Below are 25,081 nucleotides of genomic sequence, written 5' to 3'. Positions count from 1 at the left end.
TACGGAACTCATGTGTGAGGATGTACAGAAGGCTGAATGAGTGTGTGACAACCTGAATGCTGAGTAGTTACGGTTTGATGCCATTAATTGCCCCTATAATCTAATATCACAAAGCGTGGTGATTACGGGGCCACGCGATGCCACCGCCATACGACACCGCCAGGCGGTAAGCGACGACTCAAAACAAAAGCCCTGCCATTAACGATTTGACGGGCCGGGACAAAAGGGCCTCACAATGCAGAATTATATTTTCATTCGGCTTTGTCTCTCCCACTGAATGATTTCTTCCCTTTCATTGGGGCTGTTGAATAGGGGGAGGCTGAAAAGCTGGGCGATTTGAAGTCAGCCGTTTATTAAATGCATTTAATTTTCCCCCCTTCTGCCCACTCCCCCCTTTTTCTTGTTGCATGTTAATTTAAAAGAGGGAGATGTGTGTGTAGATTAGTGCCAGAAAGGTGGGGCTGGGTGGCAGTGGAAGAAAATGAGGGCTGAAAAATGAAGAAATCCCTCATCAAGTAAAACAAAGTGCAGCCAACAGGTACTCAAGGAGGAAAGTGTCATCTCACCTTTTTTTTTAATGTATTTCGTTTTATTATGTTAGAGACAAGCTTTAAATACTAGTCATGTGACTGTGCCAACACTGAGATAAAAACACCGTAGTGAATCGCGCCTTTCATTAACATGCAGGAATCAGTCATCCACGTGCACAGGAGCACACTGCTGAGGGCCGACTGGTGGCTGACAGAGGTCAACCCCTGCCGTAGCGAGCGGGAGCTGAGGGGGGGCAGCGAGGGAGGGATGGAGACGAGATGCAAGAGACAGCCCTGTCGTTTACAGAGAGTGGAGGAGTAATTAGAGGGGTTGTTTGAAGAGGGAGTTTAACTGATTAACAAAGGAAGAGAGGGAGCGTCTGAAAGATGGGAAACAGAAAGGAGGAGAAAGGCAGGGAGTCCCCAGAGGAGAGAGGAGAAAAGGGGGGATGTTGCTTGCATTTCAATGAGGGATCCATCCTTCTCTCCTCTTCTCCCTTGATGACTTCCCATTCAAACAAGAATGAGGGAAAGCCCCACTTTACATCTCGGATGAAACCTCGGAAGATGGCGAGGACGACCGTCTGATATTAAAAAGCAGGCTGCATGTTTATATACAGACAGGCTGCAATATCTCCTAGGAAGGGCTGAACTTTGGATATCGTCTTCACCTTTCATCTGATTGGGGGTTTCTTGAATGTATTAACAAACACCCAAAAGCTCAACTCTGCCAAATGGGTCCACTGAGCCTATCCTTGCACTCTGGACTTGTTGCCAGTCAGTCAGGGCACAAACTTGTGGTCATTCATGTGAACTGAACCTTCTGCTGCTTGCACCAAAAGTGAAGCAAATGTAAGACAAGTTATTTATTCAATTAGACGTTTGTCTCCATCGCAGCTATTGAATGCAAAAAGAAATAATAATAAGAGGGAAATCTGAGTCAAGCAGAGGTGCCATAATCACCATCCAAACAGGCGCTCACTCTAAATGATGTGCACCTTGCCTCTGGGTCTACAGGGGCACATAGGAGAGAGGGATAATTGAAAAAATGACAAGGGGGGGAGGAAGAAAGAGGCTGACACACACCTCCTCCTTCCCCTCTTGCTCCCCTGCTAGGAGCCCCCCCCTCCCCACCCTGCCCCCCAGCAATGCTGTTTATCCCTGTCACCGAGCATTACCACCTCTCCCCTCTCTGTTACTCTCGCTGTCACACACAAACCTTGATGTCCCTGAAAGCCTGACTTGTGCATACAACATGGAATCTTGTGTTGTTTGCATGCATGCATGACCCTCCTCTGTCACAGAGGGGATACTCGCAAGGGAAGGGGGGGGGTCTGCCTCCGTTCCAAATCAAGTCTCCACACAAAGCTGGTTGTGTGCTGAAGCTCCATGTTTCTTCTTGAACTTGGACTTGTTTCTACAAAAGCTATCCTTCCCCAGGTAAACAACCTGTCTCCCCCCCCCCTCGCTAAGTTATAAGAGGAGGGTGTGGAGGGGTGACAGGCTTTTTGAAAGCAAAAAGGACTCGACAAGAGCGGACTGAAGTAGAAAGGCGATGAGGGGGGAAAAGAAGTAACTGAAGGAGTCCCTACTGTGTAAAGAGTGTTTGGAGCTCAGGGTCAGACCGCTGCTGGAATTAAAAGGCCTTCCATTGTGTGCGGTGAGTACCCCTACACACTAATCCACAGTGGGGCCAGGGGCCACATTAGTCTGGGGAGGGGGAGACTGATGAGCAAAGTTAAGGTGAGCAGAGACAGGCATGTTCTGATCATCCCGCCTCGTCGGATCTCGAAATTTTATTTCCCTCAGGAGGACACAAACAACTCATACTGGCGGGAAGCCAAATAAGTATCCCTAAGGAGGATACTGTTTAATTAGCATCAGTAATAATGATAGTTCAAAGTGCATAAAATTGTGTACATTATGTTGGGGGGGTTGAAGAAATGTCCCGAGAAACTTTTCATGTTGGCGATAGTTCTCTTGAATTGGCGTATTGCTCATAGGTGGCAGGTATGTGTCATCCGATGTCATGTGAGTTATTATTTAGCTTTCACATAGTCCTAATAAAATATGCCGCATCTGTCACTAATAAAACACACACGCGTGTGAAAGACTCTCTATAGGAAGACCACTGAGAGCAACAAAGAACTTGAAGATGGTGGATGAGTGGATCAAATGGATGAACAGATAGGGGAGGGGTGCGAGGAGCTCCAGTCGGGGCTCCGGCGGACTATTAACGAGCTGGGAGGTGAACGCTACGCTCTGGTCGTACACATGTAGACACACACTCGTGCCAAATAGTCTCCTTGACACGGCACGGGCAAAATGAAAATCAAAGAAACTTCAGAGGATAGTGACAGAGCATCAAGTTCAAGTGGAAAATTGAGCCACTCCCCCCCTCCCCTCCCCTACCGTCCATCTAACGCCCCAGTGCCTCAGAATAAAAATGACAACACAGTTCCAGAAACACACACAGGCAAACACACACTCGGGCCGCTTGGTTGGGAAGTGTGAGGAGTGGCTGTTATTGACCATATTTCATTATTGATTTCACTCATGTTTCAAATCACAAAATAAGAGTTTCACACTCCAGCGCTCACAAGCAGACCCTTCAACTCCATCCCGGCCAGAGCCGAGTCCGATCCCAACCTCTTCCCACAAACTGTCAGGACCCCGCCCACCCCCAGCTTTGTTCTGTCCCCGCCTGTCTGACGCAGACGCACACACATCCGCACCCTTGCAATTCCCCCCGAACATCAAATGAGAGAAACTGTCGACTAAACACTTTCAGTGAGTGGACAAAAGGAGTGCTTTGGGGAAAACACTTTAAAAGGAAATAATGGGAAAGAAGGGAAAGAAGGGCTGCTTGAGTCCCACTCTGAGAGGAAAAGCACTCATCTTTTCACATACTTTTGTTGGTTACTATAAAGACTATCCGACAATGTGTGCTTGAGTTTCTCACACATGTGCATTGGTGCAAAGCGGGAGCAACCCAGATGATCAGAAAAAAGTTCAATCTTAGCTTTGGACAAACATGACTCACTTCCTCGCAACCTGCTGCGCTGCTTCCAGGCCTCTTCAGAGCGCCACTCATTAACATTCCTCTAATGAGTGTTTTCATATTTTCTCCTAATTAAACACGCTCCTCAATAATACATGAAAACAGGACACCTCGCTATTCAATTACACACGTATGGGCCTCCGCCAAACACGCTCGCTAATCTGTATGTGTGCATGCCAAGTGGCAGCGTGTTAAGTGTGCCCCGGCGAGCCATGCCAAGTGGGTATATGTGCACCCGCCATATGAGCGAGCGCCAAGTATCATGCCGCCAGTCGCTACTGTGTCAGCCAATTGGGCTCCCGCCCACTCGTGCCACCGGCAATTACGATAACGGCGACACTCAAGTCCAACAGCAACGGCGTGATCTGTTTTTAAGCTGTGTCAGCATTTCAAACTTGTCATTTATTAACACAATGATGTGACTAAAAGTGTCTTAAATTATGACTAATAGAGCAAAGTCTGCATCCAAACTGGCAGCACAATGCACTGATTGTATTATTAATTTAATTTCATCCTCTTCAAACCTGAAATCACACTATTGTACTTGGACCGCACTGCCGTCGGACACCATCAATTGTTCTCGCAATTGCCTGTCGAGAGACGTAAGCTATTGTCAAGTTCCTCGTGGCTGCGACACAAGACAGTGACACGCGCGCGCGCGCACGCACGCACGCGCCGAGTGGATTGATAATATCTCACACAAGCAGTCAAACACAAAGACCATCTCAGAACAACCAATCATAGAGCAGATAGGATCTTTGTGAGTTTCTTTCGCTCGCAGTCCAGGTCCTCCCTTCCATTACAAATGAAGAAAAAGAGGAGAAATGTGATTGAGAATGGGTGGGGGCCACATCTAAGGGGTGGAGGGGGGGCTTATATTAGAGTTGTTGTCAGCATAAACCATGACTTCAGAGAAGTCAAGACACAAGAAGAAGTCTTCCCCCCTTTCTCTGTCCCTCTGAGAGAAGGGGGGGAATCTAATTATCAGGCTCCTAAAGATCTAATTATTGTCTGACACTCATTTGCATGTGAGAGAGCACCCCAGGAACAACGTGAGGGCGGCCATTTTGTGCCTGGCCACCCTGATACAATTTAATTTACAGGCATTTGACGCAAGTGTGGAACTGCAATTGTTTGACTGGTAAATACGTTCGAACGTACCGGATGGCTGAATGTTAAAAAAATCGTTTTCCCAGGGTTTGTCTGTTTACAAAAACCACGCCTGAAACAAATTACAACCTTGGAAGTCCAGTTTGCTGTGGTGCCTAGTAAATAGCGCCATTTTTTTTTTTTTTTTTTTATGTACCTTGTTTTTGCTCACTAAGGATACACACATACACACACATACCCTGCCAACACACATCCTAGAGTGCATTGGCAGGATGTGTGTGACCATTTGAGCTGACAGCTGAGACAACAGAGATGTAGCTCGGGTGCCCTGGATAGTGCAGGGAGGCTAACAGGCCAGGCACCAACAAACAAGACAAACAAGACAGAGATGGAGAGAGGGGAGGAGGAGCTTTTAGTGTGTGTGTGTGTGTGTGCGTGCATGCGTGTGCATGTGTGTTTGTTAGGAGAAAAAGCGAGGGAAGGAAGTGGAAGGTAACACCCCACATCAGAATGTGCACATGAGGCAGGTCAAGTCAACGTGTGTTCCATCCATGTTTTTCATCCAAAAGTGTCATTTCAGGTTATTGACATCACTTTTGTGTCTGAACGACAGAAAGTAATACATTTGGAATAACATTGTTTCAATCATGATGATTATTGGCTCTGTGTATTTTATTGTATTTATTCTTTTACCTGACGAGGATTTCATTTAATATCATCATGTGGATTAATTTGTAAAAAAAACAATGACAAACATTTACTATAAGAAATTCAAATGCATTCAAGTTTGATGACAATGTTCAATTATTATATATTTTTTTTAAATGACATTTTCCTAGTTTGAACTGCTTTCTCTTCACTTAACAGTCTGGAAACCCTAACGTGAATGACGGCTACAAATCAAACTGCCCCAATGTGACAAAGGTGATAAAAAGGAGGAAGCCGGAGCAATAAGGAAGGAAAGATATGCGCCTATATCACACTATGTAGTTGACATGGACACAGACCTCTGCACATCTGTGTGCTAGTGAGTGTGTCCAAGTATGTTCTGACCTGCACGGGGCTCTGTTTGACCTCGTTGCTGCCCGGGGAGTTGAGTCCAGAGGCCTGCTGGAGGAGGAACTGTCTGGCTGCCTGAAGAGCCTGCAAGAAGGAGAGCAGACATGATGGCAACATGTACACATGGGGATAAATGTTGGAGCATAAAGGTTGAATGTTTTAAGGGCATACCATTTGGCTTTTGTAATTCATTCGCACATGATGTTGTGATCTATTTCTTAAAGCGTGTCCACGTATACAAACCAAAACTTCTGACATAAGAAAATGCAGTCTAATACCGGCGGCTCCTTTCTACGACGTACTCGACTGTCTCTTGAAGTGACTTATCTCCTCCAAACTCATTACAAATGTCCTATTTCCAATATTTGGGCCTGTCTCACTCTCTTGCACCCCCCCCCCCCCCCCCCTTCTGGTGTCTCGCTGTTCCAATTGGGTTGTCCACATCCTCTGAGGCAGAAGTGTGTCAGGATATGGTCATGTGTGTCACTTGCACGGTGTTTATATGTCAGAGTGATGTAAGGCGACCCTGATGCACATTGAAGAGCCATGCGACTCGCCACGATTCCTCCTCTTCCACTTCCCTGCCCTGCAGTGATGTCCAGTCAAACCTCCAAACTTCCTTTCCTCAACCTATTTGTCCACATGCAAATATTCACATTATTATAAATGTGGTCGTTTGTAGTGTTAAAATCTCCCTATAACGTGCTATTGTCAAGACAAATCTGTTCCAGAGGCAAAGGTCTTTTTGCAGGAATGTCTGAACCGTGCAGAAAACAAAATAAGAAAACACCCATTTCAAAACACGAGAGCTGCGCACACACACTGACACACACAGACACAAACAAACCTCGTGATGGAGGGTTAGCCAGGGGAGACAGCAGGATGCACATTTGCTTCCTCTGACTCAAAGGGGAAAGGTTGCTTAGTAAATATTGATTTATGAAAGTCTGCGTGTGCACGCGCCGACGCCGCAAATTAACCGCCGCGATTCGGGATGTTCTTCGGCGTAGGCAAAGCGCCCGTGGCGAAAAAATGAGTTCCAATTTGACAACGAGAGGGAGAAGAATGTTTTGGTGAAAGAGTGCGGCACGGTGTTACTGTATAATGTCACCTATTTAATGAATTGTCAAATTAGACACTCTGGCACATTAAGTAACGTCTAATTGCAAAAACAGAGCGAGAGATTAGAGGCAAGCTGAAAGAGACAGAAATGCTCTATGCAGTCACCATGATGGAAACCATCTGGATGGAGCGCACTTGCGACTTTTGCTGAGACCGCAATTAAAACACACATACACAGATGTGGCCGTGGACGTGCCTGTATACGTACACACACGCATGAATTTTAACACTTGAACCAAAATCTCGGGAACCCCCTCCCATTTACTGGTTTGACCTCAGCATTAAAACAAGCACAGACACACAGACACATATACACACAACCGCCCAGTTTGTTGGCATGTGGTGTGAATTAGGCCTTGAACACCATGTCTGCCCGAAAGCGGCTGTGCGCTTTTTGTCTCTATGTGTGTCTATGCGTGTGTGTGTTGGCAGGAGTTGGGAAGCCATGTCTGGCAACAATAAAGGACAATTCCACCCAAATTACCACCCTGATTACCACTATATTAAAGAAGCATTTATGGCTTTCATAAACGCTCGAACAGAGCAGAGCTGATGCCTGTCTCCTCTTCTACGCCTCTATTCATGGGTGCCTTTCTGGAAAGCATGTGATAATTACAAAAAAAAAAAAAACTCAAACAGCATTAAGGGAGAGTGGATTTATGTAAAGGTTGATGTAAATGCCCCGCAACTTAAATGTAACGCTGCCTTGATTTACAAGTGCCATTTATTCCGTGACTAGGTAATAAAAACATCAAATAAAAATAATATATCAGACAAATTTTTCTTGCAGCTATATCAAATCAATTTACCCTATTGGAATGAAGTGACATGGTATGAATCTGTTTCAGCAGCCCCACAAAATGTCTTAATAATGAAAAAATTAGCATTGTGTTATATAAAAAAAATACTTTTATAGTTTTTGTATGTTGCACCTGAAGGTTTTTTTTTCACCTTACTCGAGCAGTCGCATATCTGAAGCTTATTCACAAGTCAAAGTTTGACAACACAAGACAAAAATGTGAAGTGAGTTAAGTTACTATTTTACCAGCACTGTGGGCATTGAGGTCTTTATAAAATATATTATTATTATTAATATTGTTATTAATACTTTTACATAATTATTTGCCAAATAAAGTATTGCTCGACTCACATTTCGGCACAAAATGGGAAGGAAAGATGAAAAAAAAATGAAGATAGAGTCTGTATTTGCCAAATTCCACAGTTGTGGAGGTGTTAAGAGTAAACACAAGTTGGCTGTAGATCTATAGTGGATATGTCTACACTTTTAGTGTTGGCAAACAGTACAATGACGCACTGCTCGGTGACTTATTAAGAGGCCGTGGATGGGGCTGATTGCATACACACAAATGCAATGTCTTTTTAACCTTTAGGACGTTTTAGACATTTTTTGTTTGTTTTTGTACCCTTAGTGAAACTTATGCTAAAATTTCAAGACCCTACACCACTTGGGATACAGCTACAATTTCCAAGGAAAATACCTTCCTCATTGTTGGGCCTCCTCACTCATTCATCATCTCATCTTCACCCTCTCTTTTTCTCTCTGTGACTTGGGTGAGCTGTAGCATTGTAACGCATACACACACACACAGACACACACAACCAGCTCCTCCTAAACGCCCAACCCCTCACCCCCACCCCCAAACCCAACTCTCTGTTCCCCCTGTGGCATTCCTGGGGGCGCACTGCACCTTTAAAGAAAATATGAGAGAGGCCTAAGAGGGAGGCCCAACAACAGAGTCTTTGTGCTGCCGAGGAGCGCGCACGCACGCACACACACACACACACACACAAAAACACACACACACACTCACACACACATCAATGGTGTCAGACAGGTTTTATGAGAGTGAGAGAGGTAGGAGGAGGAGGAGGAGGAGGAAGGGGAAGGAGGGGTGACGAGGTCAGCGCTCAGCTTGGAGGCCTGAGAGCACACAGCCCGAGTGTGTGTGTGTGCGCGTGCGTGTGTTCTTCTGACTTGTCATCGCTCCCTTCTGTAAATCATCGCCTCTGACACAGCCTTTAATAACAGTGCATTTTTTTAATTTAGCAGGGTCACCCACATACACATACACATGGCGAGGAACAGTCTCACCTTGCAACAAGGTTTCGGGAAAAACAGCTGACAACTAAGTTTGTTCTTAACGAGGGCGTGAAAGAGAGTCTGTAAAGAAGATCCATTTTGAGAAAAGGAGACGTTTCATTTAGCAGTGCACGTGTGTGCGTGTCAAGTCTATGATGATCTTTCAATGGGTGACTGCTGGAGTTTGGGATTTTTAATCAGTTTTCATTTTGTTTTGACTTTTTTTTTTAAATTCAGTTAGTTTTAAATTGTTTTTAAAGCAAGTTTTTTTCTTTTTATCAATGCTTTAGTATTTTAGCAATAGTAACAAAACTGTTATTTCAAATTTTACTGTTAGTTATTTTGTTACCTTTTGTGAACTATAACAACCTGTGCGGCCAAGAATTTGACATTGTTCCTTTATAGCTTTTATGTGAATATTTTAGCCATCACGCACGAGAAAAATCCTCGGTTGATCTCTTTTTCACTCCATTAGACTGTGTGTGCGTGTGGTGTCCGTGTGCGTCTGGTTCAGGTTGCTAAAGCAAACAGGTCTGGGTGTGCACGTGCGTGTGCACATGTGTGTGTGTGATGAATCTGGTCTCTAATCCATCCAGTGTGTTTGGGTGAGACAGGGAGAGAGAAGCAAAGTAATCTAAACAGAGTGAAGTCTAGAATAGGGAGGGAAAAGACAGGTGGGTACCATATGTTGGAGTAATCCATCAGCACTGACTGAGGTCCATTGTTGATGGCCAAAACGAAACAAACGTGCCCCCCCGCCCCCTCAACCATCCACTCTTCACCCCTCCCTCCTTCATCGGTAAACAGTCCCCGGGGCGAGCACGGGGTTGCTGTCCTATGGGGAGAAGGAGGAGGCAGGTGGGATCACATTTCTTCACTTTGACCAAGAGGAATTTGCGGGAAAAACAAGAAGTGAGAGGCCTGTTGTTTCATGACCCAGCTAAAGTGAGAAAGTGCGCAAATCGCACCGCAAGCACAGTAAAGTTGAAGGGAAAAGGGGCTGGAACGTATTTCTATCCATATAGATCTCCTCCTCCTCCTCCTCCCCGAGGGGGGGGGACGCAGGCAAAAGGGGATGGGTACAGCGGGTGAAGATGCAGAGAAAAGCCCGTCACACCCAGCTGCTTCTCTACAGGCCTGCATGCTTTCTGATTTTGGATCGGCAGGAGACACAGCTTCACAGGGGAGGGGCGGGGCTTATTTTCTACACAATCTTTTGCGGGGGGCTGTTATTGAAGCTGAAAGCCAAGCTAAAGCTGGTCAAAGCTGCCCTTCCTCCTGGGTCACCCCCGTGATCCCGGCTATCCCCTGTCCACTAGGCATCATCACTTGTGCGCCTTCAAATCAAATCCATTTTTAGTTTGATCGACAGGCCATGATTATTCAAGTTGAATTTCATATTGTTATTGTTGCTGCAGCGCCTCGGGAAACGGCGAGCGTATCATCGTTTCCTGGAGGTATACATAAGTGGGGTGCAGACGGAGTCAAATCTTGCTAAAGCCTCCCAATTTTACAGCGAGTTACAAACAGGCGATGCCGGGCCAAGTTTTTGCCCCGTTCGTCTGAGTCGTCATCACACAGGGCTTCGCTTTCTCTGGAATTAATCATCTCCCTCACCGGCTTTGCAACCATTTGTTTCCACTCAAAGCGACTTCAAACCGGTTGCCCAAGAGTGGCACCTCAATCTTTTGCTATCTGGGACACCGACATCAACCAAGCACGAGCAACTTTTTTTTTTTTAATGTGATGTTTCCGCAATATAAAGTCTCAGTTAGAGAGCTGAGGTTTTAAAATGGCCGCTCCTTTGGGCCCAGACTGACCATTAAAGAGAGGAAAGACCGTGCTCTAGAGCCAAGGCAATAAAAACTCACAAACTCCAAAAGGAACATCAAAATATGCTGTAATGCTTGCCGATTTGAGATTTCTTTTTTTTTTCCTCATCCTATTTTTCACAAAAGCGACCTGTTTGAAAATCCAGGAAGGACGTTGTTTTCCAGATGGTTCTCTTCAGTGCAAAACCGTGCGGTGGAATGAGAAAACCTCCCCTTCCCGACACTCGTCTAACGTTTCTATTAATTCGCAAGGGTATAGACCGAGTCATAAATGCTCGATGACTGAATACCCAGGACTGCTTTATATCATTACATAATTTAGCATCACAATCACATGTCAAATCGTAAGACGTAGTAACTCCAAATGGTTTCTCAGCATTTACAGACTCCAATGAGGTGAGAAGGGCCAGAAATAGAGAAACTCCCTTCCTGACAATATAAAAGGGGTTTCCACTGTACTCTGAGCCTCATTGCAGTCCAAGCGGCTAATTGAAGGCAAATAGGCCTATACACACACACACACACATACACACACGCGTCCTACATTATATGGACATATGCAGTTTCCCTGTGGTTTCCAAAACAGCTCGTTTGGCAAGACAGGAAGGTCTTACTCCAGACAGACTCAGCCCACAGCGGAACACACACACTCAAACACACACAGCCATACTTTGAGCCTTGTATTAGTTCACCCTCATCGTGTATAAGCTAGGACAGTTTAGTAGCTTGGTCATGCTCCAGGGCCGAAAAGGCCACTTTGCTCTTATTTGGTTGACCTCCAGAGTTGAAAGCGCTCCTCCTCCCCTACAAGAGGCTGTGCGGGCCGAGCCACGATGAGCATACTTCCAGCCTGGCAACCGGGCCGAACATATGGAAGCTGTTTAACTGTTATTATTAATAACCAAAAGGAGAGAGTAAAAAATTAAACTAATAACACATGCAAGAAACTGCCAAGACCTGGCTCAGGAGACAGACTGAAAGCACACTTATACGTAAACAGACACCGTCTGTCATGTGCACATGAACACACGTACACACACACTCACAGGAAGACAAATGTAGACAAAAAGATTCAAGAGAAAAAAAAATCAGTTCTTGTCAGTGGCCTATAAAAGTATTGCCTGCCTTGATAGAAATAAACTTTTTATGTTTTTGGTTCAGAGAGTTTTTACACCTGGCTGTGGCTTGGGGGAAGGACACACCCTCACACCCAGCCCTACACCACAAACACACACGCACACACACGCACACACATATATATATATATATATACATATATATATACGTATATATATAATACACTTGTATGCAAAAAACTTAAAAAAAAAGTCTATCAAACGATTTCTACGTGGGCTGTTGCTTTCCTACGTGAAAACAAAAACAAGTAGCGACTACCTATTACACCTGCTTAACACCACAACAAAATCTGGCTCTGCTCGTTGACCCCTGAAACTGTTACTATGGTGATGTCCTTAGCAGATTAACTGAACAGTCAACATTTTACTCCCCCCTCCAAAAAAAAAAAAGACTTTTCGCTAAGTCTGCCCCAGCTTGTGTGTGTGTGTGTGTGTGTGTGTGTGTGTGTGTGTGTGTGTGTGTGTGTTATTTACCTGGCAGCACAGGCCGGCCCTCTGAGCTTAAGTGCTTCTAAACACTTCCATGGCAACCAAAGCCAACCTCAGCACTCCAGGTGCCTCGGCAAGTGTGTATAACTCAGTCTCCACAACAAAGACGGGGCAGAAACACACACACACACATAGACACACATATCCTTTTTAGCTGGGTTGCTATCTGTCTTTTCTTGTCTCGAAGCCTCTTGGCTGACTGGGTCAACCAAGCGTGACTGTGTCCATGCAAGCTTATCTGGCCTGCTGAACCAATTCTTCAGCGCGTCTACGATTTATCCATGTAGCCTTGTCGCCGGATTGTAGACTCACAACAGACAGCGAGCCACTTCATGTGTATTTGATACACTTTTTGGTCCAGTCGAACGCTCTATGATCAGCTCAGAAATGCATAGAAAATCACCCAAGACGTACGAAGAAGCAAATGAAGGAGCTCAGTCTTCTCGGCTCAATAAACTAACAGTGAAAAAAGGTATTCATATTTTTGAGTCATGTCATATATCTGAATCGTAGCTATATTCGAGTGTCTTTAGGGGAGCAAAAGTCAGAAAACAAAAAAACGTACTGAAGCTTTGGGCACTCTTGGAGGAAGTTGCTGTTCTATAGTCTTCTTTGTACTATGGCCTATCCAGCAGTGGGTGTTCTGTGATGCTTGGCAACCCAGCCTGGCCTCTGGTGACCTTTGACCTCTATTGACCTCAATCATAAAGAGGACAGCCTGGCTGAGACCAATGCAACGCTTTTAGGAGATGACAGCACTGAGAGAGAGAGAGAGAGAGAGAGGCCCACCACTGATTTAGTGGCCTGCGCATGAGAGTGGGAAACAAGCGTGCACATTCTGCCGCAGATACACACACACACACACACACACACACACACACACACACACACACACACACGCGCTTAGTGAGGGAAGTGCAAGAGGACTGCACTCCTAATGCAGATGCACAAGCATAATGTGATTAAATGAAATCCCACTGCACTAAGAAATCAGAAGGTGTTGTCAGGAAATGTCTCTTGCTTTCTTTTTGAGCGGTCACCTCCATCTCCTGCGCACCCCTGACCTGAAAGTGAACTGTAGAGGAGAGCTGGAGGTCACATGGGACATAAGTGTCCCAGTGACCAGCATTCACCTCCCATTACTTTGCAAGTCTTCTCCGCTTCCACCCATAAGCAGCCAATCATAATCATTCAGCGTCCGTTTATGAATGTGAGGAACATAGGAGGTGGTCCTCGGACTGATCTGCAGTCCTCTCACACACGTGCCTGCAACACTTATCATATTATCAGTGTTTGTGTATATGTGAGATCTGTATCAGGACCCCCCAATCTCCATCCATCACTGTGGCTACTTAATTACACCCTTCATTAACTCACATCATCCATGTGCACGAGTGAGGGTGTACATGTATGTATAATGTAAACTTGTCCAGCTTGCTTCATGAGGACCAATTTTAGTTTGACAGTTTCATAGGGATGAATGAGGATTCAAATATGGTTTTACAGGTAAGGGGAGATAATAAAAATGTGCACAATGTGCTAAAAACATCCAATATGATTTTTATCAATTTAGGTGTATAAAACTTTTACTGGCCCAATCAGGCCGACGTCAGTGAGCTTCTTGTGGCCCCAGGGTCATCGGGCCACTGTTAATGTGGGTTCAACCTCAGGTAAGGGTTGGATGAAGACCCTTCACAAAGATGGTTAAGGACTATTGAACGTATTATGGCATTACAAAGACGTTAGATGTGAGTGTACATGTCGAGAGCTACAACAAGGATGGAAAAAAATAGAACATGACAAATGGTCTGGTCCAATTTGTAAAACTGCTTTTTTTTCCCCCCGCCAATATGCCTTTGATAGCCTTGGGGAAGGCTGAGCATGACTACTATGCACCTCTCACTTTCTATTTGCCTGCTGGAGTAACTTAAGGCCAAGGCAGAGAGAGAGTGAGAAAGGGGGGAAAATCCCAAACTGATGAGTGGCACTCCTAAAAGGAAACGGCACCTTTTTGTCGCCATTTCGCTCTCCTTCCTCTCCCCTCTCTTTTTGCTGTCATCGCCAGCTGCTACTACTACTGTGGCGGCTGGAACACAAGAAGCCATTAATTGATGGCGAGGGGAAAAAAAAGAGACAGCAATGTAGTAGTTTACTGCAAAAATGGAGGGAATGGGGGGGTGAGAGATGTAAGGAAAAGGAAAGCAGTGAAGACACCTGGTTCTCGTCAGAACGCACATACCGTTTGGAGGTATGCGAGGATTTATCCTGCTTACATTTCTGCTCGGCTATGCATCATCGCATGTCTACACCCGTGCACCTCAACAAAGTGCAACACACTCTCACTTTTCCACCTCTCCTTAGCCTGGCCCTGTGACACCCGCCGCTCTTTGTTCTCGTTGCTTCCCTCCTCCTTCTCCCCGACATGATGGGGCAGAACTGCTTTTTGCCCCCCCCCCTCTTCCCTTTCTCTCCACCGCTCTGTTCTTTCTGGGGAGGCAGACAGGCCGCATTCCACAGGGGGGCCCAGGCGCCCTTTTTCTGACACGTCTCAGCGCTACACTCCTCCCTCGTCCCTCGATTCCTTCGCTTCGGCCCCACCAGTGACCAGCGCCTTCCCTTCTTTCCCTTTTGCCCCTCCTGGTACCTTCAAAGCATGCGGCTGTTTCGGCAATCTCTTCGACCTCTGCTTGTGCCACCTTCAACATAGATTTAGGTACACCTGCACAATCCAATGAGATGTCAAAATGAACTTTGACTCTTATCTCAAAACAACTTTTGACAGGTCTTCTTGGATCTCATTATATTGGGTGTGAGCAGTATCCTTATGTTATGGCCAACTAAAATTGACAAAAAATGTTAACAAGTAAAATAAAAACAAAAATTATTCAAAATAAAAAAATAACTGATTAAAGTTTATACAAATAACTGCAAGTAATTATAGTAAAATTTTCCTTTGTTTTTGTCTTTGTCAATTAATATCATATATAGTAGCTGTAAGGGTTCATTTGAATGCTAATAATAAAATCTAAATAATTTACAGGTGACTCATTATGCAATTTTGTTACTAAACAGCAGAGTGGTTAATGATCAAATTTCCCATTACTTTTATAGGCCAATCAAAAGCAAGATCACTTCTAATTTTCAGTCAGAGTATGCTGACTCTAATTAGTACTTTGTTTAATGTAACAAATTAAGGTAACCCAATTACCATTATGTAGCAGCCATACTATTTCGGTGGGGTCAAAAACTGGAGGAAAGGTTGTGCTTGTCTTTCACAGTCTACTGTGGACTGAAGCAAAAAAAAAAGGTTCAGTGAGTGAGAGGAAGAGAAAAAGATGGAAAGAGAGAAGGAGGCATGTTTGTGGTTGGTAACTCACTCAAGAGAGGAAATACCAGCATACACACACACACAGGTGCAAAAACATTGCGAGAAGAAAGACTCGCTTTGTGTGTGCGCTACAGGTTGGCTGTTTATGTATGTGCATTCGGGCTTAACTGCATGTGTGTCCTTGGTTGAAGGTTGCTGAGGAAGCAGAGTGAGGGTGCAGTCTGGGGACGAGTTGGGCAGGGGGGGGGCGAAACGGGAAGCGAAGGGCCTCGGGTGAGGCGAAATCATAATTATTAGGCAGATTATTTTAGTGGGCCTCATCGGGAATATAAGCAGATGTCATGGCGGAGCCTAAACCAAACGCGCACTTCCTCTTCGTGTGTGTGTGTGTGTGAGGGGGGGGGGTGTATACAATATGGGGCTTCTGGGGGGGGATGAGTTGCATCTGACGCACAAGAGACAAAACAAACAACCTAACTGGAGAAGTTTCGTGTGGATGTGTCATACACACAAACACTGACAAACACTTTATGCACGAGGGACAAAATAAAACAAATGAACACAGAACCTCGACACACGACTATTGTGCACACGATTGTGTTGCACTGAGGTTCTCAACTCTGGAAAAAATGTCTCAGAATGTCTTCACTATTTGCATAATGAGGAATGAACAGTATGAGCTGATGAAAGGGCTGTCACAAGTTGCCCCGTGTGTGCATTATGTAACAACTACGCGTGTACATGCTGTTCATACTGTACATATGTTGCAAAGCGCAGTCTTTTAACTTGACGATCACGATTAGATAGACGCGTAGGGGAATGCACGCACACACCTGTTGCTGTTGCAGGTGCAGTAGATCGACCGGGCTGATTTCTCCATTTGCGTCCCCGTTAGACCCGCCCTCTCTCCCTCCTCCGCCGTCTGATTGGCTGCTGAGGCTGCTGACTCCGTTCTGGCCGGACGGTGTCGTTCGAATGGTCTCAGAGGCTGATTCCACCATCATCACTGGCACCTGGTGGTGGACAAACAGGACAGGATGGGATGGGGGGGGGACAATATGGATTAAACAAACGCAACCTGGACAGTTTTCCACAGAAATCACACTCCTATCTGAGAGTGTAAACAAGTCTGGATGCTAAAGCAAACACACGGCGAGATAGACAAGTGAATTGTGTGTGCGCTCATGTGGGTGCGTGTGCATTTTGTGCAAAAGGGCTTTTTGGTCATGAACCACCCACGCACAAGTGGCCACAAAGCGACACCTGAAGCAAGACTTTTTGTCTGCATGTAGATGTGTGCGTCTGGGAGCGTACGCGCGGATTAGGATCAGACAGGCAGCAAATCTAAACTGACAAGGCTGCTAATACCCTGCGATATAGTTAAATAAAACACGCATTTCTCCAATAATCAGAGGTGGCATGTGTGCGCCGTGTGTGAGCCATGAGCAGGTTGCTCTTTGACAAGGCTTGTTTGAAGCACCTTCATAGGGCCTCTCTAATTAGAGCGCCCTCCTTCTACAAAACTAGACAAAACGTGCCGTTCCTGGATGTGTTGTTGTTTTTGAGAAACAACGCCTTGCAAACACACAGGCATATTTGCCATCGTTAGGGAGTGCGAGCGTGGGAGTGCCGAGACGCACGCTCGCACACTCACGCACGCACGAGCGCGCCGGTATAGCTCACACAACGCGGCTAATACAAAACAAAACAAAGCTTCATGCAAGCACGCGAGCTGCAAACTCCTAATGACAAGCTCAATCTCGCCTTTCTACTTTCTGCAGTTTTTAGAAATTAACACACGGCAGACGAGCGTTAGATGGAAACTTCAGATGCGCTCGTTTTGTGGGTACACAAAATGCCACGGAGACTTTCTATCCAACCAGCTCTGTGGGATTGTGTGTTTGTGCGCTGGCTTTTAGAACAGCAGAACTTGTGCCTTCTGTGGAAATAATAAAAGACATTTCATCAGAGATTCCAACTTTCTTTGCCTCTGAGGCAATGGGCGTGTGTGTTGTGTGTGTGCGCACATTTTCATTGTGAAAGTGTGACAGCAGGTGAGGTTAAGATAACACACGAGCAGCCCCCATTAAGGGGATAATGCCAGTTGCTTGCTGGGGGACCGAGGCCTAAATGTGTTATTGTGCAGGTGGCAATGATGCAAGTTGAAAGGGTCAACGTTTTCAGTTTTTTCCCATCTTGTGGCAGAACCACATATTATCCAAACACTGGATTTTACTTGTGCCGTGTCACACTTGCTGATCAACAGCAGCTCTGGGATGTCATTATATCAAAGAAGACACCAACTCCAGAATAAATGACAACTGTGGGTTTTTGACAAATAGTCAAAACTGATTTTTGACCATGGAAACAGATCGGGAGAGTTTTGTGGTGACGATAATGCTGCTTAACAACTACAACATCTGTTGAGGAAAAAATTAAAGGCTCAATTACAGACAGATTGTGTAACCACAAGATGAAGTCACCAGTCACGCTTTTAATGAAAGTTGATCAATGCCAACTACATGTGTGAACTGATACTGCAATTTGGAATTGTTGTCACCATTCCAGCTGTCCATGCATTCTCTTGCTACCGCGATGGCTAACTTGCTTTACAGACCTTTTACATAAAATTGCAAAATATCTGCTCATCTAATCCAACCAATTAGATCTCTAAAAAATCGAGTTTCTTTCCATATCAGACAAATGCATGGTTGGTTCAGGTTTTTGAGATACATTTATTTGCAAATTATTGATTTTAATTTAATTGAATTCTACCTGCATCTGAAAGTATCCCTTAATTATTAAACATGACTAAAAAGCATAAAATTATCTGTTAAAATATTATTATGAATTACCTGATGTGTTAAATAATTCATCAACTAAACTTCCCAAAAACTGTATCTTGAATTGTAGTGGTCTATTAAAACAATTGAAAATGTTAATGAAATAAAATTGTTTAGAAATGTGCTCTCGTAATGTCGCGGTTGAGAAGAACAAGGTGCTAACAGTCTGGTCAAGAATTCCTCTTTAATAAGCAGTCACTTGAAAAGCATAAATCAAGACTGCGGCACTTCCTAACCCTCCCCTCCAGCTGCTGACACCCATCCGCCCGGGAGGTTAAAATTAAGATGTCGAACGTTATTGTGACATTTAAAACTAGTCACTTAATCTCCAAACTCAAGCATCTCTACCGCCTCTACGCGGACCACTACTCGGCCAAACTCCTCCCCGAGGTAATACAAAGCATAGTGACGAGCGATCACCACTGACTTTGTAGTGCGCGACAAAACTCTTGGCGTCATCCCGCGTCTCACTGAGCATGAATCACCCGGGCCGCCTGTCGGGCCCACATGGCGCCGTAATGTACTGCACGCCCATCTGCTGCTAACGCTTCCTCATTGACCTCATTAGCAATATGCTGCGGAGATAGAACTCGCAGGTGGACAGGGACCTAATGGGGAAGTGAGCACATAACCTGTCTTTCACACACACACGTACAGTCAATGTGCTCTGGCGCTCCAAAGGGTGTGTACTCTGTCATATCCTGTTAATGGGTGTATATAAGCTGGTGTAATGGAGGTCGGGGAAAAGGCAGGGGCATAAATCTAGCCTGAAGTCTTTGATTAGGTCTATGATGCACACACACACACACACACGCACGCAGACATGCACATAACTGGAGGTTCAAGTGCTTCTGGCAGCAACTAGGAGCGGCTCGTGAAAAAGGCCTGCCCGGACGTGCCGAGCGCACTCTGTCTGTGCGTCGTCGTCTTCTTCACCGCGCTATAAGATCCCACCCCCCTCGAGCTTGAACCTCTGACCTGAGAGTGTGTGCGGAAGAGACATTCCCACCGTAGCCTGAGGGGACGCAGTGAGAGGGATGGAAAGATGAGGCAAGGCTGATCAGAGAGATAGAGAAAAGGGGCGGGGGGGGGAACTGTCTAATTGGGATTGAGAAAATAAGAGTCAACATGTTCCTGATGACACCTAGCTTTTGTACTGTAATAGATTAGCTCACAGCCGGGTTGCATATGTGTATACGGATGTGACTGCAGTGATTGATGAACACAGACCGGTCCTGTTTTGACACGTTGCCTATTCAGATGTTCCCGAAAAGATTGCCCTCATAATCAGCCAAACTCTTGACTGATCCTTCCCACTGCTGCCGGGGGGAGTGGTGGTGTGGGGGAGTGTTGGGTGGGTGGGTGGGTGGGTGGGGTTCAAACAACTTCAATGCCCAGCGAGCGGCTACACTCTGTGGCTTTGTTAGCGGGATTGGCTCTGTCAGATTCCTCCTGGTCAGCGCTCATCACTACTCCTAAAGCAAGTTCACTCCGAGTTTGTTGTCAGAGCAAAGGCGCAACTGAGAGAGTTGTGTACAGTGTGTATTTATGCGCGCATCTGTGTTTACAGCAGCTTAGTGAGATAATAAGTCTTTATCATGTTATGCCTCATGTGGGAATATTTCCAACGGTCCCAGAACGCCTGTTCTGTTTCCTTCGCCTTGCATCAGCTCACAGGAACGCTGCTTATTAGGCAAAGAAGTGAGGGAATAAGTGTGGGAGGGAGGGAGAGCGGAGGAGGTAAAGGGGGAGGGAAAATGTCTGTACCAGTATGTGCACTCCATCCAATCTACTTTCATCCTACTCTTGAATCATTTGTCTTTCCCTGCCTGCGGTTGCGCCCGGTAACTAGTGGCAGGTTCAACCCTGGAAAACATTAAAGTTCTCCCCCTGAAATAGAATCCATATAGGTTACGTGTATAATCTTTCATTGCTCAATCTGTTTTTCTGAGCAAGTAAGACAAGAAATGTGCAAAATTGAAGGAGTCTGTGTTGACGTTGAATGTACGGCATACATATTTTCCCATTCCGTTAAGCTGACAGGTGTTTCTTTATTGCATCCTGCTTGCTGTCAGCGTCTACTAATGTCTTTCCGTGAAAAAAGACACATGCAGAATTTCTGGAAATCCCAACTCAGTTTTCCTGTAACTCATCATTTAGAGATATTTTACACACCCATAGTCTCAACTTAATAAACCGCGGACGACACCTGCCATCGCCCCCTCCCTCGGGGATTCTGTTCTTGCCCCAATCGCTAGAAACAAACCCACCAATAAAGTCTGGCTCGTCCAATGATATCAAGTGTGACACACGCAACTTGAAACGTGGAGAGCACACATTGAACTTGTTGACTAAAAAGATTTTTGACTACATTTGCATTTGTGTTAAAGCAGCTATGAATGTTACAAGAACAAAGTAGGCTTGCATAATCCTGGTTTCAGGGCTTGAGACGGACCTCCGGTATTGTGTATTCTGCTACTTAAAGATATTTGACTATTTCAATAATGACTGAAAAAATACAGATTCGTTTCTTACATGTTTTTAGGGTGTGACCCAAAAAAAATGTAACTATGAAAATACTACAAATTATTCCGTTTCTGTATGCTTCGAGTTCATCCCAATCCACATTAAAGGAACAGTGAGCAATATTTAGCAGCACAAGAGAAACTTTTCCAATGACAATTTAGACCACTAAAGTAAAAAACACATACGATAGCTCAATATTTAAAATGCGGCCTAACACAATACACAAGAAGGAATACAAACTGAAAGCAACCAAGGGTAGAAGGAATATCTGGCCGGCGTTTCCGAGCAGACTATTAGTTTTGATATAAGGAGTGACGAGGTCATGAAGGGCGCAATAACACACTCTTTCAAGCGTGCACACACACATAGCTCCATATCATCAGTTTCTTCCTCAGAATCTGGTCGTGAACACAAATTATGCGTGCCCGAGGCAGGTAAACTTCAAACGCACACTAAAGCTAACAGGCTGACGGCAGTGCTCCGGGCCACTCTGGCTGCGTTCCAACAGGTTGGCTAACATCGAACAGCTCAGGCTGGATGTCTGCGGTTGCCCTGGCCTCGCTCCAGTGCTAACAGGTGAGCGCGATTATCACACACGTAGTCCCGTCGTCACATGCGGGCCAATATCTGCGAGCGAGCGACTGGCTGGCTTCACAGTGCGACGTCAGGTACGGGAGAAGCTGGCCTGGACTTTAATCCGAACTAGGGTGCTCAACTAAGACGCAAAAAAAAAAAAGTCAGGAAAATTGAATCAGACTGAAAGCGGCTTTTATCTGTGCATTTGTGTGCATGGTGTATTTTTGTGAAGACAAAGTCCCTGTTTACAGAGCCCATAAAGATTAGCCTCCCTCGGTCAGGTGGGTTCTGGAGCCATAGGTAAACACGCAGAGCATTCCGCACCCATGAGATCGCTCGGCGTGTGTGTGTATGTTTGTGTGACCGGGGCAAACATACACTCTTGGGCCCTTCCTTCATAGAGCAGTAAGTGATTTACCAGCTCGCCACTGTCGGTTTAAAACAGTGAATACAGAAACAAAGGTACACACAAATATTTGTAGAAGGAACGGATTCATGCACACCTCATTTATCTGAGCCCCCCCCATCCCCAAAAAAGAAAATCACGGGTTGTGCATTCCAAAAGAGGTAAAGTTCATGTGTAAAGTGATCATGAGGATGAAAATGGAAAAACAAAAAGAAAGTTCCCCTTCATCTTACCAGAGAAGTAAACGGAGGTCAGGTTCATGCTCAGAGTGGTGGAAGAAAGGTGAGGCGGCGGAGGAATGAAGGGCTGAGAAAAAGGCCGTGTGCCTTTATTTGGATGTGAAAGCAGCTGAGCAATTAGCCGCCGTGTCCTGAGAGAGCGCTTTATTAGGATGACCTTCAGCTGTGATGGAAGGGAGGCAAGGAGAGAGAGCGAAGGGAAGGGGGTGATGTTGGCTGAGGAAAAGAAATTCTGATGAAACTCGGCCACTCAGGAATATAGAAGTTGAAATGGTGGAGTGTGGGCTAAAAAAGACATGTTTCAGTCTTTGAACAACAGCACTTGACATGGTCAATATAATTGATGAATTGATCATTAAAAATTCTGTAGATTGTCATTGAATGTTCTGCATAGTATGAAAAAATAAAAATGCAAATATGTGAATCCTCGGGTACTGAATTGTGAATATGTAGGGGTCGACTATAGGTTTTAGTTGTAATACCACCAATTACCACTAGATGACAAATGTCTCAGTTGAACTTATACTGAGAGTCAATCTAAATATTGTTTATACTTAAAAAATATTAAAAAATATAAAAATATTTAAAAAAAATATATATATTTTTTTTAATTACTTCTTGCATGTGACGTTCGTTTCTTGTTCAGCTTTATGCCATCTTTGAATGGTAATTTTGCGCCAATTTATTTATTTAATGGTCATTTCTGCTCCGTACCACAACTGCATGCAAGCAGTAGTTCAAAACATTCTGAAAAAAATGGTAAAATAAATGACTAAAACAAATGCCAATCAAGGAAATTTAGTCAACTGCTCCAAGTTCTGCAGTCCATCATTTATTTTGCAAAACTTTAAACATAAAAATGGATTCCTACCTGAGCTATATGAATCCCACGGAACAAAGGAACACTTAAATTAGATATGAAAATTCATATTTCCTTCCGTGAAAGCATTAAATTGCGGAAGAGATAAAAAGAAGAACTTTATTTGCCAAGGAGCCCCATTCCCTGCCTTTAGGTGACACAATTTATGATCAGAATTTGCATTACAAGGACAATGAGTCGAGTAGATTTAATATCACCTGCGAAGGGGCGACGGCAGTCATAAAGTGTTACAAAGGATTTAAAACAGTGCGTGTATATAAATAAATAAATATCAAAGTGGACATAATATAATATTATACGCGGGGCTTTCAAGTCGGGGCACTTTGCATTTCTGAGTTAATTAATAGATTGGATCAGAGCAAGTTTAATCAAATATAATTGAATAAGAGCACAGTAAAAAAAAAAAAAAAAAAGAAAACAGGCCAGACGTTAAAAGGAGACATGGAGAGGAAATGATAGCATGTCCACTTTTCAAATTAATTGAATTTCACTACTTTTGAACTTGGACCAAGCTGAGGTAATTAATTGACATGCTATCCAAAAGTAGTAAAACAAGATAATATCGCGCACTGTGCACAAATAACAGTCTCAGACAAGCATGGAAAGTAAAAATCAATACCAACTAAAGACGACTCAATATAACTTGTTAGTTTTCTGCTCCTCTAGCTCTTTTCGTCACTTTTTTTTAGTCTCACATTGCACATATTATACTGCATTATATTATAAGATGAATAATTTCGTAGCCGTTTCTCATTGCATTAAAAAAATGACTTCTTTATAATTCATCACAGAATGGGAAGAAAAAAAAATCTTTGTTATATAGTGACAAGCATCCTAATTAAAAAGTAAAAGGAACACTGAGAGTATTCGAACTAATTTGGAACATACTAATATTAATAGAATAATTTATGGCGCAGTATAAATAAATTAATAGAGTAATTCGTTTGAAAAAAGCGATGGTTTCCGTTCAATTTAAGACAAAAAATAAAGTCAGCCTCTCAGACAAGGACATTAATAAGTGCTCTATCACCAGAACAGAAAAGGAAGCGACAAACTAAACACGCACTGCTCACTTTTAAAACACATCAATATTTCAACTCCTTGGTAAAAAATTGATGAGAAACACTTGTACTTCCTGCCTTGTTATTTTCATCTGCTGTTTAAGGACTTTTGATTGGGACGTTTGTGCACAATCTGCAAAATGCATTGCATTTTTTTACTTTTCAACCAGAATGATCTCCTGTATAAAAATAGATGAAGCTGTATAGGAGAATGTAAAAAAAAAAAAAAAAAAAATGCAGCAAAAGAGAGATAGGCAGACGTGGATGGGGTCATTACCATCCTTATTACTCCTCATTAAAATACAACCCTCACAAAGACATTATTCTACGTGCGCGTGTGTGTGTGAGCACAAGTGACCGGGCATGTGCATGCTTTCTGTGTTCCTGATGTGCACATGTGCGTCAATATCCAAAAGTGACAAAAAGGAACAATATAATTGGAGAAATGTACGCAGTAATAATAGGTATTCAGAAAATGATAATTCATATTAAACAGGGGTGCACAAAGTCAGCCTCATTTGCATGTTTTAGATTATATGCATTTCAAAAGTAATTTCCGCGGGGCATATGAATGACATTAATTCCCGGGCGGGTTCTGCTATAGACCTCAAACTATCAAACACTCAAACATTTAACAGATGAGGAAAAAAAAAAAAAAAAAAAAAAGCAGGAGCTTGTGACTGGGCGAGGGGACGTTTCAAGGTTAAAGTGATTTATTTATTTATTTTTCCTCCCTCGAAACTTTATTTAAAGTTGGTCCACGGGTATTTGTTCAGATGTAT

General features: G+C 44.2%; 1 protein-coding gene across 3 annotated transcripts in view; it reads right to left on the bottom strand.

Annotated features, from left to right (window-relative positions):
- The window catches only part of foxp4 (forkhead box P4), a 71,023-nt gene that overhangs the window by 25,782 nt on the left and 20,160 nt on the right, over positions 1–25,081 (bottom strand). For 2 of the 3 annotated variants that reach the window (XM_088389697.1, XM_088389699.1), the window contains exons 2-3: positions 16,602–16,781; positions 5,755–5,844 (exon numbers count right to left, since the gene is read on the bottom strand). In XM_088389697.1, the coding sequence (XP_088245823.1) occupies positions 5,755–5,844; positions 16,602–16,772 (261 nt within the window). In that variant the 5' untranslated portion in view covers positions 16,773–16,781. Of the gene's footprint in view, positions 1–5,754; positions 5,845–16,601; positions 16,782–22,352; positions 22,447–25,081 lie in introns of those variants that run through there. The other variant, XM_088389698.1, reaches the window with a different exon arrangement.

Source organism: Syngnathus floridae, chromosome 11 (genome assembly GCF_059516105.1).
Source record: "Syngnathus floridae isolate MCC-2025c chromosome 11, RoL_Sflo_1.0, whole genome shotgun sequence".
Lineage (NCBI taxonomy): Eukaryota > Metazoa > Chordata > Actinopteri > Syngnathiformes > Syngnathidae > Syngnathus > Syngnathus floridae.
Note: the sequence above shows the minus strand (reverse complement) of the source record. Positions and strands in the feature narration are given on the sequence as shown.